The sequence below is a fragment of the Bison bison genome, unplaced genomic scaffold, assembly GCF_000754665.1.
Source record: "Bison bison bison isolate TAMUID 2011002044 unplaced genomic scaffold, Bison_UMD1.0 scf7180017864480, whole genome shotgun sequence".
NCBI lineage: Eukaryota > Metazoa > Chordata > Mammalia > Artiodactyla > Bovidae > Bison > Bison bison.
The window spans coordinates 999,457-1,013,940 of record NW_011495040.1 but is presented as its reverse complement, the minus strand read 5'-3'; the positions used below and the strand labels follow the sequence as shown (position 1 = coordinate 1,013,940).

The following is a 14,484-nucleotide window of genomic DNA, read 5'->3' as shown; positions in this document are numbered from 1 at the left end:
CTTCTCCAATGCATGAAAGTGAAAAGTGAAAGTGAAGTCGCTCAGTCGTGTCCGACCCTCAGCGACCCCATGGACTGCAGCCTACTAAGCTCCTCCATCCATGGGATTTTCCAGGCAAAAGTACTGGAGTGGGGTGCCATTGCCTTCTCCGAAGTTTATAACTTAAAAATTTAGAAAGTGGCCCCCAGTGGAGGGAATCTTGACTTGAATCCAATCTAAGTACTTGTGCTAAAATGCCATGTGTTTGTGGTAGAGCCCCTGTGTGTGGTCTTTGTCATCTCCCACTCCAGGTTAGAGGGAAGAGGGATCAGGACACCTACTCCACCCACTGCAGAGACATGTGTCTTAACTTGTGAGTGATTCCTCTGCAGTGTCCCTCATCAGACAGTTACTTAGTGCAAAGAAATTTTTTTTTTCTTTTTTTGCTGTAGAAGAAATAATCCGGTATTTCTAATATGGCATTAAGTGTCCAATATGGTAGTAAGGTTTGCAGTTCATGTGAACAGTAACAAATCACAACAAATTGCCACAGTGAGGGTAATAGCATACCCTCACACACACCCACCCACCCACCCTGCCAAATGAGCTAATCAAGATACTATTATACTTCATTAACCTTTTGTGCTAGGAGATTATAAAGGAAACTTTTTGATTATAATATTAAGTAGTATAATTATTTTTAATTTCAGAATTAATTGCCTGTTATATACAAAGTACTGATACTGGGCTACTCACCAGAACTCAGTGGTTAAAAGTTACAGCTTACTAAAAAGCTAATGTGTTTTCAAAAGTCATGTTCTTCTAATTAGGGGAACTATATAGAATGCTCATTAAAGAGCTATGTAGGAGTAATTTTGGGGGAGGGAAGAGTCTTGATAAGGAGCCAAAGAAAAAGATGGCTCTTTTTGTGACTAACAAGACCCAACCACCATTTAACAGTCATGTAATATTATAAGCAGAAATAAGTCTAGCATTTTATGATCTTTTAAATGTTAAATGCAAGAGTGATGACACATTTAAAAATATTCATAAGAAGGGCATAGGCAAAATAAGAAACCTGTTGAAACAATATTTTCTGACTTAATTTTCAGAGGGTGTTGAATTTCTTTGACTTTTCCAGGCATTGGAGGCGATCCTTTCAATGGAACAGACTTTACAGACTGCCTTGAAATCTTCCTGAATGATCCGGCCACAGAAGGCATCATATTGATTGGTGAAATTGGTGGTAATGCCGAAGAAAATGCTGCAGAATTTTTGAAGCAACATAATTCAGTAAGTTTGGCTGTGGAAAAATACAGCACTCTGCTCTTGAATAATATCACAGGTTTGCTTTAGAAGTTGTTTTTGTTTAAAGATGAATTTTTTAAGCAAACATGAAAGGTAAAATTAAATCTTATTGAGCTGAGCCTGGAACACTGGCCACTCAGGGAATGTAGGACTCTTTCTGGGTTGATTCTCCTCCCCATTTCCCTTGATGCCTGTTCTTCGCTTCTCTAATGAATCCTCCCTCCAGGCATCTCCTTTACCTTCCTGGTAGGTCCAGAACTTGCAGGCCATCAGCCTGTCACTTGACCGGCACATTTCCATTTTCACCTGTCATTGATGTCCTTTCTCCTGACCTCAGGGGATGTGTGTTCTTTCTCTTTGTCAAGGCTGGCTGTCTAGTGATCCTGTCCTTTATACCCTTTTCCAGGATTTTGTCTCCCTCTAGCTTCAGTCTTTCCTCATAGAGTAGCACTTTGCTCCAAAGGTCAAGTGGAAAAGCTTTATTGACTGTCCTATGAAGGCTTTCCTTGTTGCCTCTCCCTTTGAATTAAACAAAAAAGAATAGTGTGGTATTGTATCATAATTTCATTTAACTCAAGGGAATTAAGCTCTGTTTCTGGGGCGAAGGAGGGTGGTGGGAAGAGAGCGGGGGGCATAGTAAAGACAGAAGCAGCTTGGTGCCCGACAGTCCCCTCCCCCATCACTGAGCGTGTGTGCTCTGAATCACTGTGGCCAAGGCCTGGGGAGCGCGTGCAGATGGCTTCCAGGGTGTCCGTGACACTGACGAATGAGTGAAGAGTGAAGGTGAATCTTCAGGGGGCTGGGCAAGAGGGCAGAGAGAACTTGTGTCTATGCTTGTGAAAGAGATTGAGAGTAAGTGTGTCAAAATTAAATGCCACAGAAAAATAATGAGTACCGGAGAGTTAAAGGAAAGGATGATATTACCTGCAGAATAGCCTATGCAAAACGATGCATATCTATGCATTGCTGTTGTTTAGTTGCTCAGCCGTGTCTGACTCTTTGCAACCCCATGGACTGTAGCCCCCCAACCAGGCTTCTTTGTCCATGGAGTTTTCCAGGCAAGAATACTGGAGCAGGTTGCCATTTCCTTCTCCATATTTATATGTAATTGAAGGAATTTTCAAAGGCTCTTTTGAATCTACGTGATTTTCTTCAGTGGTAATTTTAAGAGTTCCTCTTATTCTGGTGAACTTTCCTGGTAGTTAAGATGGAAAAGAATCTGCCTGTAGTGCAGGAGACCTGGGTTCAATCCCTGGGTTGGGAAGATCCCCCGGAGAAAGGAATGGCTACCCACTCCAGTATTGTTGCCTGGAGAATTGCATTGACAGAGAGGCCTAGCGGGCTACAGTCCATGGGGTTACAAAGAGCCGGACGTGACAGAGCGACTAATGCTTTTACTTTACTCTCTGGATCTCTTTCTTTATATTCTATTCATTCCCTAATCCTCAGCAATTAGGTTTTGTCTGCCACTTAGAAGCTGTGTGACCTTGGGCTTGTTCCTTAACTTCACTGTGCCTCAGTTTCCTCACGGGCTAAATAGGGACACAGTAGAGCTTCCCTCGGTGCTGTCGTAGGGCTGTGGAGATACATGGCGCAGAGCTGCCCCGGGCATGTGGTCAGCACTTTCGGTGGGCTGCTGCTGTGCTCTCCACGCTGGCACTGCTTTGGCTGAAGCCAGCAGTGGCCTCCGTTCATCCTGCTGGCCCTTCTCATCTTTATCCTTTCCCAGATTTACCCTTTGTGCTTATTCCCTAAGTGTAACTGTTCACAGTGTATAAACAACGTTGTACTTCATGCAGAAATAAAAGTCATCTTTTATTTCTCTCGCAGCTCTTGCTTCCCCTCAGTTACTGAGATCTGTCTCTGAGATCTTAGTAGTTTGTGGAGATTCAAAGTATCATCATCTGTAATTAGACCCTCTGCTCCGGTTCAGTCTCTTATCTTATGTCACCTGGACCATCTCAGTAATATTTTTCCTGATATCTCTGCTCCTTTCCCTCCCGCCTGGCCAACCTGCTGTTTGCCATCCATGTGGGATAAAGGGCAGACTTAGCGTGGCTTTCCAGCCCCCTACATACTACCCTGACACTCCTTTTCAGACCCATGTCCCGTCTCATGTGTTGCTTGTTTTCATCCTTGCTTGCCTTTGCTTGTTCTTTCTGTAAGGCATGCTGAACACCTGACTCTTGCTCTTGTGGACTGCAAACAACTGCTATGGCCTTGCTGCCCAGCCCAGTCCTCTGGCGTATTAGGAGGCAATAAATGGTGAATAAGCGAAAGAGTAGGTAAATTGGTAGGAGACTGGAGTAAAATGATATGCGTCTCTCAAATTTAGGAAGAGTGTGAAGTTTAAAATTTAAAAACTGACTTAATTTTACAAAAAAAAAGAAAAACCGCTTAAGTTAATATGACATAGTCATCCCTTGCTGTCCATGGGCAGTACCCCTGCTGACACCAAAATCCGTGGATGCTCAAGTCCCTTATATAAAACAGTGTAGAATTTGCATATAACCTACTTATACCCTCCTGTATACCGTGAATCATCTCTGGATTACCTACAATAACTAATAAAATGTAAATGCTGTGTACATAGTTGTTAGTTTGGCAGATTTAAATTTTGCTTTTTGAAACTTTCTGGGGTTCCTCCCCTGCCCCACCAGACGTTTTCCGGGTGCGGCTGGTTGAATTCTCCAGTGTGCAGACCTCGTGGTTGACGGAGAGCCAGCTGCACACTATGTTAAAGTGAATTTTAAAATGTGTTTAGAATACACAAATCCCTTGATGGGAAAAGCTAAACTTTACATTTTGTTTCATTTGCCATGTTTTCCTATTACTGATTGGTCTCATGGAGCTAAATTTTACTGAGGACCTACTGTGTACAAGCTTCTAGGTTGAACGGTGCAGGTGACATACTAAACGCTTAGCATGGTAACTGACACGGAGTGAATAGGGTAATCTTGTGTCCTGCGAGGACTGTACTATCATCATTATAATGACAGTAGTTATCTGCAGGAGTAATGTTTTTTAACCTTTATCTTGATGCTTTGAGTAGATGTTTTTGTCCTTTTTTGAGTAAGGAAACTGGCAACTTGCCAATGGTAAGTGCTTCAGAGCTGAGGTTCCCTCCAGGTGTGCCTGACTTCTCCATTATACCAGCAGGGCTCAGGGACATGATGCCATAGTCCTGGGCATCTGTTCGGATTCCGCTCGTGCCATCCTAACTCATCTTTTTGTTTTTAGTCTTTCACAGTTCACGTTTCTGTGTCCTGTTCTCACACTACAGTTCTTCATAGTCTTTTCTATTGTATTTTTCGGTCCTTAAAAAAAAAAATCTCAAGTGACTCTTCTTTGACAGTAGGACAGAGTATACATTTGTCAGACATCCTAGGTTCACGCTAATCATGTTTCCTTCTAATGTAATATTCTCACTATTTGAATATGGGGACGGAGGGATCCAGTGGAAAGTGGTGCCTCTCAAGTATCAGATGCTGACATTCTTTGCAAAGCACATGGTGAATAAATGATTTAGCTTTTTCTTTTTAATTCTCTCCTATAATAGATGCTGGGCATACAGAAGTAAATGAAAACATAGGCTTGGCATTCAAAGAGTCATAGTCTAGGAGGGGACTCTGTGGGGAATAAGTCACGGCCAGTGTGCTGTGGGTCATGATAGAAAAGTGTCAAAGGCACAGCAGAGTCACTGAACAGAAAACGAGCAACTGAAGGGCATTTGTGGGGAGAGTGGGAGGAAGAGTCAGAAGGGTTAGCAGGGAAGAAGAGACTTGAGCCATGTCTTAAAAGGTAAGTCAGGATTTGCCAGGTATCCAAGGAGGATGGAGAACTTTCTCAGCAGAGGCCCAGAGGCAGAGCAGTCTGGCATTACTGGAGGATGAAGAGCAGGGAAGAGGGATGAGCACGAGGCTGGAGTCAGCAGTGTCAGACCATGTAGAACCTGTAGAATCTGGCATGCTGGTGCCTTCACGAGAGTCAAGTTAGTGGAAGCAAACTGTGCTAGTGAACTTGCACTGCCATGCGCTTAAAAAAAGTCAATTTTATTTAAGAATGTCCTTAATGAAGTAGTAAAGATTATTAATTTTATAAAGTCTTGACCCTCAAGTCAGTAGTTTTGTGGTGAAATGGAAAGTAAAGCACTGTCCTATTTGAATCGTGAGCTAAATTACCTGCTTTTTTCATGGACCACCAGTTTTACTGGAAAGAATGACTGCCAGGCACCCTGGTTATTGGGTATTTATTTGGTGAATCTTTTCTCAACAGTGAACAAAGCAGTCCTGCTGTGTTTGTGTGTGTTGTCAAGGAAAACAACTCATTGCATTTGTTGACAATGATTAAGTTTGAACTTTCAAATGAATATTTTTAGAATACTTGTTTCTGCCACCATGAACTTGACAACTTCCCCCTACTAAAGACTTCTCTAATGAGGCTGGAGGTGATAATGAAGAATGATTTGTTGATATTGAATGATGAAATGTATCAGTGTTTAGAAGATCTCTATAACTCAGTGAACCTATATTTTCCTTCTGACCAATGAATGTTACAAAATCATTATAGGTAAAAGATCCAAAAAAATGAATGGATTTTAAAGTAACAAAGGACTGTGGTTCTGGATTCCAGCATTGCATCATCATCATCTTCTTTAGTCCTTCAGTCGTGTCTGACTCTTTGTGACCTCATGGACTATATGGCCCACCAGGCTTCTCTGTCCATGGGATTTCCCAGGCAAGAATACTGGAGTGGCCTTCCATTTCCTTCTCCAGGGAACATTTCATCTAACCTTTAAGAAATTACCACTTGAAGAGGTCCGTTTCAGTGTCAAAGAATATCCTCAGTTATCTGACAGATATTTAAATATTTCTCCCTTTTTCAAGTACATATGTGTGTGAGGCCAGATTTTCTCTTGTACTTCAGCCAAAATAACATTTTTGCAGTAGATCTAACGTAAAAGCAGATATCAGAATCCATTTGCCTCTTATTAAATTAGACACTTAAGACTGACAAAAACGTAAAATAATGCCACTCTCCTCACTAAAATGTTTTTAAAAAATAGTTTTAAAAAATTATTTTAAGTGAATTAATAAATATTTATAAAATTTCTCAGCTTTCATTTCTAATACTATAAATATCAGATATAATCTACATTAAAAAAAGTTCTTTGGGATCCACAGTCATTTTTTTAAGTATAAGGGGTCTCAAGACCAAGTGATTTGAGAACTACTGGTCTGGGAGAAGATAATAGTGCCTGAAGGCACCCAGATTCCACTTGTGCTCGGGTTCTGCTTTCTGTAGGCCGCTCTGTTTTACCTGGATGTCTTACTGCCTCTGAGTTACTATTGTGAACATGGTCTCTTCACTCACTGTGAAACATAACTGTATATTCATATGTTGCTCCATGACATCTATTAACTGATTGAGATATATATGTATTTTATATTATTTCTTCAGTAACATAAGTCTAGAGCACAGGAATTCTTTTTTTTCCTCCCACAGGAATTCTTATATTTCCTGTGTGTTGGGTTTTTATTTTTAACCTCAGAATCTACTGTTATGCTATACTGTTTATGCATGTAGCAGTTGTGCATTAAAATGGATTTTTGTTGAATAAAACCAGTCCTGATCTTCCTTCTTAGACATCCTATAATGTTAGGAGAAAGGACCCTCAGCTCCCAATCTAATTTAGCTATTTCATTTCATAGATGAAGCAGCAGAGGTCTAGAGGTGATGGGCCTTGTCGAAGGTCCTGTCGCTTTAGTCAAGTGGAAATTGAGACTGGAGACTCCCACTCTTCAGTCCTTTCCAATATGCTATCTTTTTCTTTTAAACAAATTTATTAAAGGTAAACTAATAATGAATTAAGACAAAACAACCTGATCTGTGTCTTAATTTGTTATCACAAATCATAGAACTTACGTATTTTCAGTTTTTTTTTTCAAGTGGAAGCGTCACATGTGTATGTGGAAATCAGCTTATGCCAGTGAAGTTGAAGTTTAATATCTAAATAGTTAACAGTTTTGCTTCAGGATTGTTTTTGTGAGTTTGGAGGAAAAGTTGAGTCATCTCAAAGGAGAATGCAGTAGTTTCAGTCACAGCTCAGTATTTCTGTTGGTTTTCTTAGTGATGATGAGTTACTGGCCCCAACCATTTGTCATTTTCTGGCTGTCATGAATTGGAGGTCCAGTTTTGATCGGTGTGTTTAAAATCCCACTTTCCAGGGTCCCAAGGCCAAGCCTGTGGTGTCCTTCATTGCTGGTTTAACTGCTCCTCCCGGCAGAAGAATGGGTCACGCAGGGGCAATCATTGCTGGAGGAAAAGGTGGAGCTAAAGAGAAGATCGCAGCCCTGCAGAGTGCTGGGGTTGTGGTCAGCATGTCCCCAGCACAGCTGGGAACCACCATGTACAAGGTGAGCTGGAGCAGTGGCCTGAATGCTCCGAGGTTATGGGCCTTAAAGTGGAGGCCACACAGGTGGCCTGGGAGCCATGGTCTTTTCTTCTGAGTCTCTTCTGTTTCTTTCATTCTGGTCTGCAGCTTAATGGTCTCTAGCAACCCCACCAAAATCCTAATATCCTAATTGAGCATGACCAGGAATAAGGTTCTGATTCAAAAACTTGATTCATTAAACATTTCCCTTTGCTATTTTGTGAGTAGTGAGATAGGATATACAAGAAAGGGTTTCAGAGTCCGTAAATGCTGTGAATTCCATTTTAGGAGTGGTGCAGAAAATTGCCTTGTGTTTTGTATTTTTCCATGGAGAGTCTTTGAGGTATAGTTGTACTGACTCCATAGGTATTTTTCCAGGGAGAGAGGTTGAAAACTGACTAAGAAGAAATAAAAACTGGGAGTCAGGATGGATGGAGACTAAAGACAAGGATGGGGATTTTTAGTTGGTGTCTTCTGTAATCTCTTTGCAGTGATTTTTGGCAGCCTATCTCTGATTGATCATTTAAGGCTCTTTCTCTTTACTTTTATGATGATTATAGACTTTACCAAAAAAAAAAAAAAAAAAGGCAAACAAAAACCAAAATGTTGTACACATGCTGAAAACAGGCCCAGATAGTCTTCCCAGGAGGGAACATGTTTTGGCATAGTGTTCTTTGGCACTGTCCTAGAGATAATAAAATAAACTTATTGGTTTATTGAATCTTTGCATGATCCTGTCTTATGGAATATGCCACTGTGTGCCATAGTGTTTAAAAAAAATCTAGGTAGTTAGTATTGTGAGGAAGAATCTTCTTTATTTGAGAGAAGAGGGAGGAAGGGAAAAAGCAAATGCTTAAATTCTTATTGAAGACATGTATTACCATTTTACTCCAGTAGGTGGCAGCAGTCACCTACACATCCTGTTGTATTCTAATTATCACAATGTAGAGAAATTATTACAATCTAGAGAAACTGATTTTCAGTATTGTTGCCTTTTCATATATTTCTGAGGTTCTTGACGTTTTGTTTAAATCTTAACTAAATCTGTGTTTAATTTTATTCTCTGAGAAACTAAACAAACTTGTTTCCATTGCCTTATTAAAAAGGGCTGTTGTGGCTCACGCATAGCATTACATGTTTGGATAAGTACAATCAAGTTTGTCAGCTCCTAACTATAATACTGCAGTAGAAAATAAGTACAATTTAAAACCTCTCAGCCTCTGCATTTAGGAGACATAAAGTCTTAAGTTCTGAATCTAGCTTAGAGAAATCAGACTGACACAGACTCATTTGAAAGCTGTCATTTTGTGTTCAAGCACCTCATCCCGGTATATTTTACCTCTATAATTTTTGGTTGCTCAAGGGATCCTAAAGACAAGAGGTTTCAGAATCACTTTGACCATGAATGTAATTTGAGGCTTTAATCTTTTTATCCCCTCTCTCTTCTCCTTTTCTTCTGTTCCTGTAGGAGTTTGAAAAGAGGAAGATGCTCTGAAAGAAAAACAGACAGAAAATTCCTTAAGCCTATGGATGAATCATTGTAGCAATGGGAGCAGTGGCTGTTTGCTTCTGATGTCCACTGACCGTCCGCCCGCCCACCTGTTGCTGGTCTTTTCAGCAGAACAGGAAGCCAAAACAAGGTTTAGAGTGTCCTACACTGAGGTGTTTTCACCTCACTAAATAAGAGGAGCAGCCAATAAATCTACCACTTGATTTGAATACGGTTTTAGAGACTTTTTATTGTTCCACTGTGGGGATGGGGAGAGGGGGAGAATTGGAGGGGGCTTTGTGTGCACATGTGTGCCTGTGTGCGTGGATGTGTCTTTCAGTGAGCTCTGTAGAGGACATTCTAATGAAAACTTTCGAGAGAATGAGTATAAACATTTCAGTTTGGCATTTATCATAGATAAAGAGTGACTAAGTTTCTTAGTAACTTAGTTGTTACTAAGTGAATTACAATTTTCTCAAATCTACATATTTAATAGTCTTCATCTTATAGGATAGTTTTGAGGATTGGGGATAAATATATGAAGTCCTTGGCATGTGATAAGGCAACCTAATTTATGCCAGTGCCACCATCAGTTATCGCTAGGATTATAGGTAGGAGCTCATCCAAGTTTCAGTTTTTGTCTAATTGGGGAGTGGAGAGTCTTCAATAATGCTTTGTTTTTCTGTGGTTCTGCAGAGGGCTGTTTCCTTCCCCACCCAGAGCCTACATTTCTTTGCTTGAGGTTTCAGAGATTTCACTTTGAGAAAGCAGTTAGCCATCCTCTTGTTTGAAAGGAGCTTGTTAACAAACAATTCCAGTGGAGAAGCAAGAAAATATTCTCACATTGTGTAGCTGCCCTGAAGGAAACAAGAGCTTCTGAAAATAGTAATAGAAGAAGACCCTCAAGAAGGCTGTTTGGGGAGGCCTTTCTGGGGAGGAGTGATGAGTAGGTACTTCAGGGCTGGGAAGGTACCAGCCATGAAAAAGGACACATACTCAGGCAAAGGCAGGGAGCAGGAAAGAGCTTGTTTTGGGGAGGTGCCTGGGGGAGTGATCCTGAGAGGGGCTGGAGGAGGTTTGGAAGACTGGGGAAACAGGTGTTCTGGGAGCTCCCATGACTGCACAGGCTGCTGCGGGTGCAAAGAGCAGGTGTTGGGGGATGGATTCAGCCCAAGTATTCTGCCTGGGCCAAGGACCGTGTCTTGATGGGCTTTGGGTCAAGCAGACTTTAGTTCCTGTTTAGTTGTTTCCTCATCTTGAAAGTGGGGCTCATGACCCCATCCCACAGGGTGCCTGGGTAGAACATGCATTGTGCATATGTGAAAGCGGACTCTACCAGGGCTTTATGTCACCTCATAACACTTTTGTGGGGGGTTATTTTTTAAAATTATTTTTCTTACTTTTTTATTCCATAAACTCTTGAACTTGCCTCCTGCTTGTGCTCAGGGCAGCCCAGCTGACATGATGGCCAGGGAGGAAGTCACTTCCAGTCTCTCTGGTTGGCACCTCCAGGGCAGACAAGTCTTCTTTTGTCTGAGGCTTTGTGACAAGTAGACAATCCAGATGAGAGGCCAGTGACCTCAACATCCTTTTGAGGGTCCCAGATTCCAGGCTCAGCCCCCTATTCTTTCCCCAACACCCATCCCAAGATGACCCCTCTCTCCTCACACCTCTGGTCCTAAACCGGGAAGTTCAGTGCCCTCTTGACCCCTTCCCTCTCCCACCTGCCATCCTCCCTTTCTACTTCCCTTCGACTTTGCTTCCCATTTTCCCTTTCCAACCCCCGCAGCATCTTGAGAAGTTACCCACTCCTCATCTCTCACTGCTCTCTCCTCCTACAACTACTGCTCTGAGCAACTCAAACGTACCTGAGCAGGATATTTGGTTCTGGTTTTTCTGATTTCATATTTACAAGCAAAAGGTAAAAGTTTAACTCATGACCCCAGTGCATTTTAAAAACTTTTATTACAGAAACTTTCAAACGTTTACAAAATGATTTTGGTAATATAATGAACTCCTGTGCACCCATCACCCAGCTATGACAATCACCAACATTTTGCTATTACTGTATGATGTCTACCTGCCATACAGACATACAAAAACCCATTCCTGCCGGTGTTTTTATTGTGATAGGTGTTTTGTCGGTAAAATTTATATTTGCTGAAATGCATAAATCTTAGCTGTGCATATTTAACAAATGGACAGAGGTATGTAACCACACCCTAATGAGGATATACAACATTTTCTTCATGTGAGAGAGTTCCATCCTATTCCCCCAGTAGATAATCTGTATTTTTATTCACCTTAAATTAGTTTTTGTCTGTTATAGAAATGTATATGAAAGGATTGCTATTGTATGTAGTCTTTTTTTTTTAATTTGTATTTTTAAGTGGAGAATAATTGCTTTACAATGTTGTGTTGGTTTCTGCTGTACAACATGAATCAGCTCTAATATACATATATCCTCTTCATCTTGGGCCTCCCTCCCCATCGCACCACTCTAGGTTGTCACAGAGTGCCAGGCTGAGCTCCCTGTTATACAGCAACTTCCCACTAGCTATCTATTTTACATATGGTAATGTATGTTTTTCAATGCTACTTTCTCAATTCCTCCCACCCTCTCCTTCCCCAGCTGTGTCTCTATTCCTGCCCTGCAAAAAAGTTCATCAAGACACATGTACCCCAGTGTTCATTGCAACACTGTTTGTAGTAGCTAGGACATGGAAGCAACCTAGATGTCTATTGGCAGATGAATGGGTAAAGAAGTTGTGGTACATACATATAATGGAACATTGCTGCACTGTGCTGCATGCTCGGTTGCTCAGTCGTGTCCGATACTTTGTGACCCCCATGGACTATATGGCCGGCTCCTCTGTCCGTGGGATTCTCCAGACAAGAATACTAGGGTGCGTTGCCATTTCCTTCTTCAGGGAATCTTCCCAGCCCAGGAATCAAAACTGTGTCTCCAGCATCTCCTGCATTGGCAGGCAGATTCTTTTCCCATTGAGCCATCTGGGAAGCCCCTATGGTGGAATATTACCCATCCATAAAAAGGAATGAATTTGAGTTAGTTGAACTGTGGTGGATGAACCTAGAGCTAGTTAATACAGAGTGCAGTAAGAAAGAAAAGCAAATATATTAACATATATGTATGGAATCTAGGGAAAAAGAAAGATACAGGTTTTATGTTTGGTTTCTTTCACTCAGCATGATCTCTGTGATGTGCTTCCAAGTCAATGCTTGTACCAGAACTCGCTCCTTTCATTGCTGAGTCCTGCTCCATGGTATGGACATGCCACAGTGTATGCTTGTACCAGATTCGCTCCTCTCATTGCTGAGTCCTGCTCCATGGTATGGACATGCCACACTGTGTTCGCCCTTTCTCTGCTTGCTGGCCCTCGAGTTTGTAGCTTTCGGCCGTGATAGATTAAGCTGCTGTGATCCTTTATGTGCAAGTCTTTTTCTGAACATAGACTCTTTTCTTGAACAGATACTGGGAGTGGAATTGCTAGAAGACATGTTCTCCCCAGCAAAATGCGTCTGGTTTTGTACATCTTCATCAACATTTGGTATTTTTGAGCTTTAAAAATTTTGCCATTTCTAATAAGAGGTGTGAGGGGTATCTCATTGTGTTTCAATTAGCATTTCCCTGGAGAGTAATGATGTTGAACATTTTTTAATATGTTTATGTTTTTGGTATTTCTTCCTTTATGAAGTATCTTTTAAGTCTTTTGCCTATATTCTATTTCATTGGATTTTTTATTTCTGAGTTCTGATAATTCTTTATATATCCTAGATAAAAGACCTTTCTCAGATGTATACCAATAGCTTATGAATATTTTCTCACACTCTTTGACTTGTTCACTCATTTTATTGCTGGTATCTTGATAAATGAAAATTTTTAATAAAGAGCAACATATCTTTTTTTCCCTTTTAATTCACTGCTTTCTGATCCTGACATGTTTGACTACTTCAAATTTTGTAGCATCATAAAAATTTTAGAATAAATTTGTTCATTTCTATAGGATGATGGTTGAGATTGAGTTAATTAAGTTTTATAAACTGTTTTGGAAAGAGTTGCCAGTTAACCTTATTGACTGTTTCATATTCCAGTTTTCTTTCTTGCAAAAATATACAAACATAAATTGATTTTTGTACATTGACCTTCTACCCTAATATGAATTTATTAGACCTAGCAGTTTAAACATTTTTTTCTTTTAGCTTTTCTAATATAAAAATTCATGTTAACTCTGAGTAGAGTTTTGCTTCTGTTCCAGCTGTCATGCCTAGTTTCTCTTCTTCTTGATGTGTTGTACTTACTCAACGACAGTATTGAATCAGTGTGAGAACGGATGTCTGTCTAGTTTTTCAATCTTGAGGTTCTTTTTCCATATTTCACCATTAAAGTGATGCTAGCTTGAGGATGTTCATAAATGTCCTTCCTTTATCCCACGGGGAAAATTTCCCTCTATTCTAAGTTAGCTGAATGTTTTTTGTTGTTGTTGTTTGTTTTTAAATTGTGAATGGGTGATGAAGTTTGTCTACTGATTTTTCTGAATCTATTGAAATTACTATTTCCCACCTCCTTTATTTGATCATTTTAAATGTTTCTTTCTGGGGAATTCATGTCAGTCTAGTGGTTAAGACTCCATGCTCTCAATGCTGAGGTTCCAGTTTCAATCCCTGTTCGGGAAACTAAAATCCTACATCCTGTGTGGCATGGCTAAAAAAAATTTGATTTTTAGATGTTAACTTGTATTCCTGTTCACAAACACCACTTGATTATGAGCCTCCCCTTGTCACATGTTGCTGGAATACTTTGCTGATATTTTGTTAAGGATATTTGTCAAAACTTTGTTTCCTTGTAATATCCTTGCCAGGCTAGGTATCAGGATAATACTGACTTTATACAGTAATTGGGAGATTTTCCTTTTTTCCCTCTATTTTCTGAAAGAGTTGGTGTAAAATTGGTACTGTGTCTTCCTTAAATTTAATAGGATTCTCCTTGAATTTTTCACACCCTCTTCAGGAGGCTGGGTGTGTGGTAGGCTCTTGCTGAGAGAAACAGCAGGGTGCTGTCAACCCACAAGTAAGAATCGGTCACACCTTTTTTGGAGTCCTGCCAAAGCCTCAGAGAAATCCTCAGCAGGAATCTTGTCTCTTCAGTTCCCACTCCAACCCTTCCCCGTCAGGCGGAGATGCGGCTTCTCCTGCCCGCCCAACACTCCTGCTGTAGTTCTGCTGCTTCTTCTTTTTTTAATTGGAAGATTCCATT

General features: G+C 40.7%; 1 protein-coding gene across 1 annotated transcript in view; it reads left to right on the top strand.

The window, feature by feature from the left end:
• The window catches only part of SUCLG1 (succinate-CoA ligase, alpha subunit), a 35,200-nt gene extending 25,761 nt beyond the window's left edge, over window positions 1-9,439 (top strand). Inside the window, exons 7-9 of the mRNA XM_010862177.1 lie at window positions 1,121-1,272; window positions 7,515-7,703; window positions 9,189-9,439. Coding sequence (XP_010860479.1) covers window positions 1,121-1,272; window positions 7,515-7,703; window positions 9,189-9,215 — 368 coding nt within the window. The 3' untranslated portion in view covers window positions 9,216-9,439. The remainder of the gene's footprint in view (window positions 1-1,120; window positions 1,273-7,514; window positions 7,704-9,188) is intronic.
• Window positions 9,440-14,484: the final 5,045 nt, after the last annotated feature.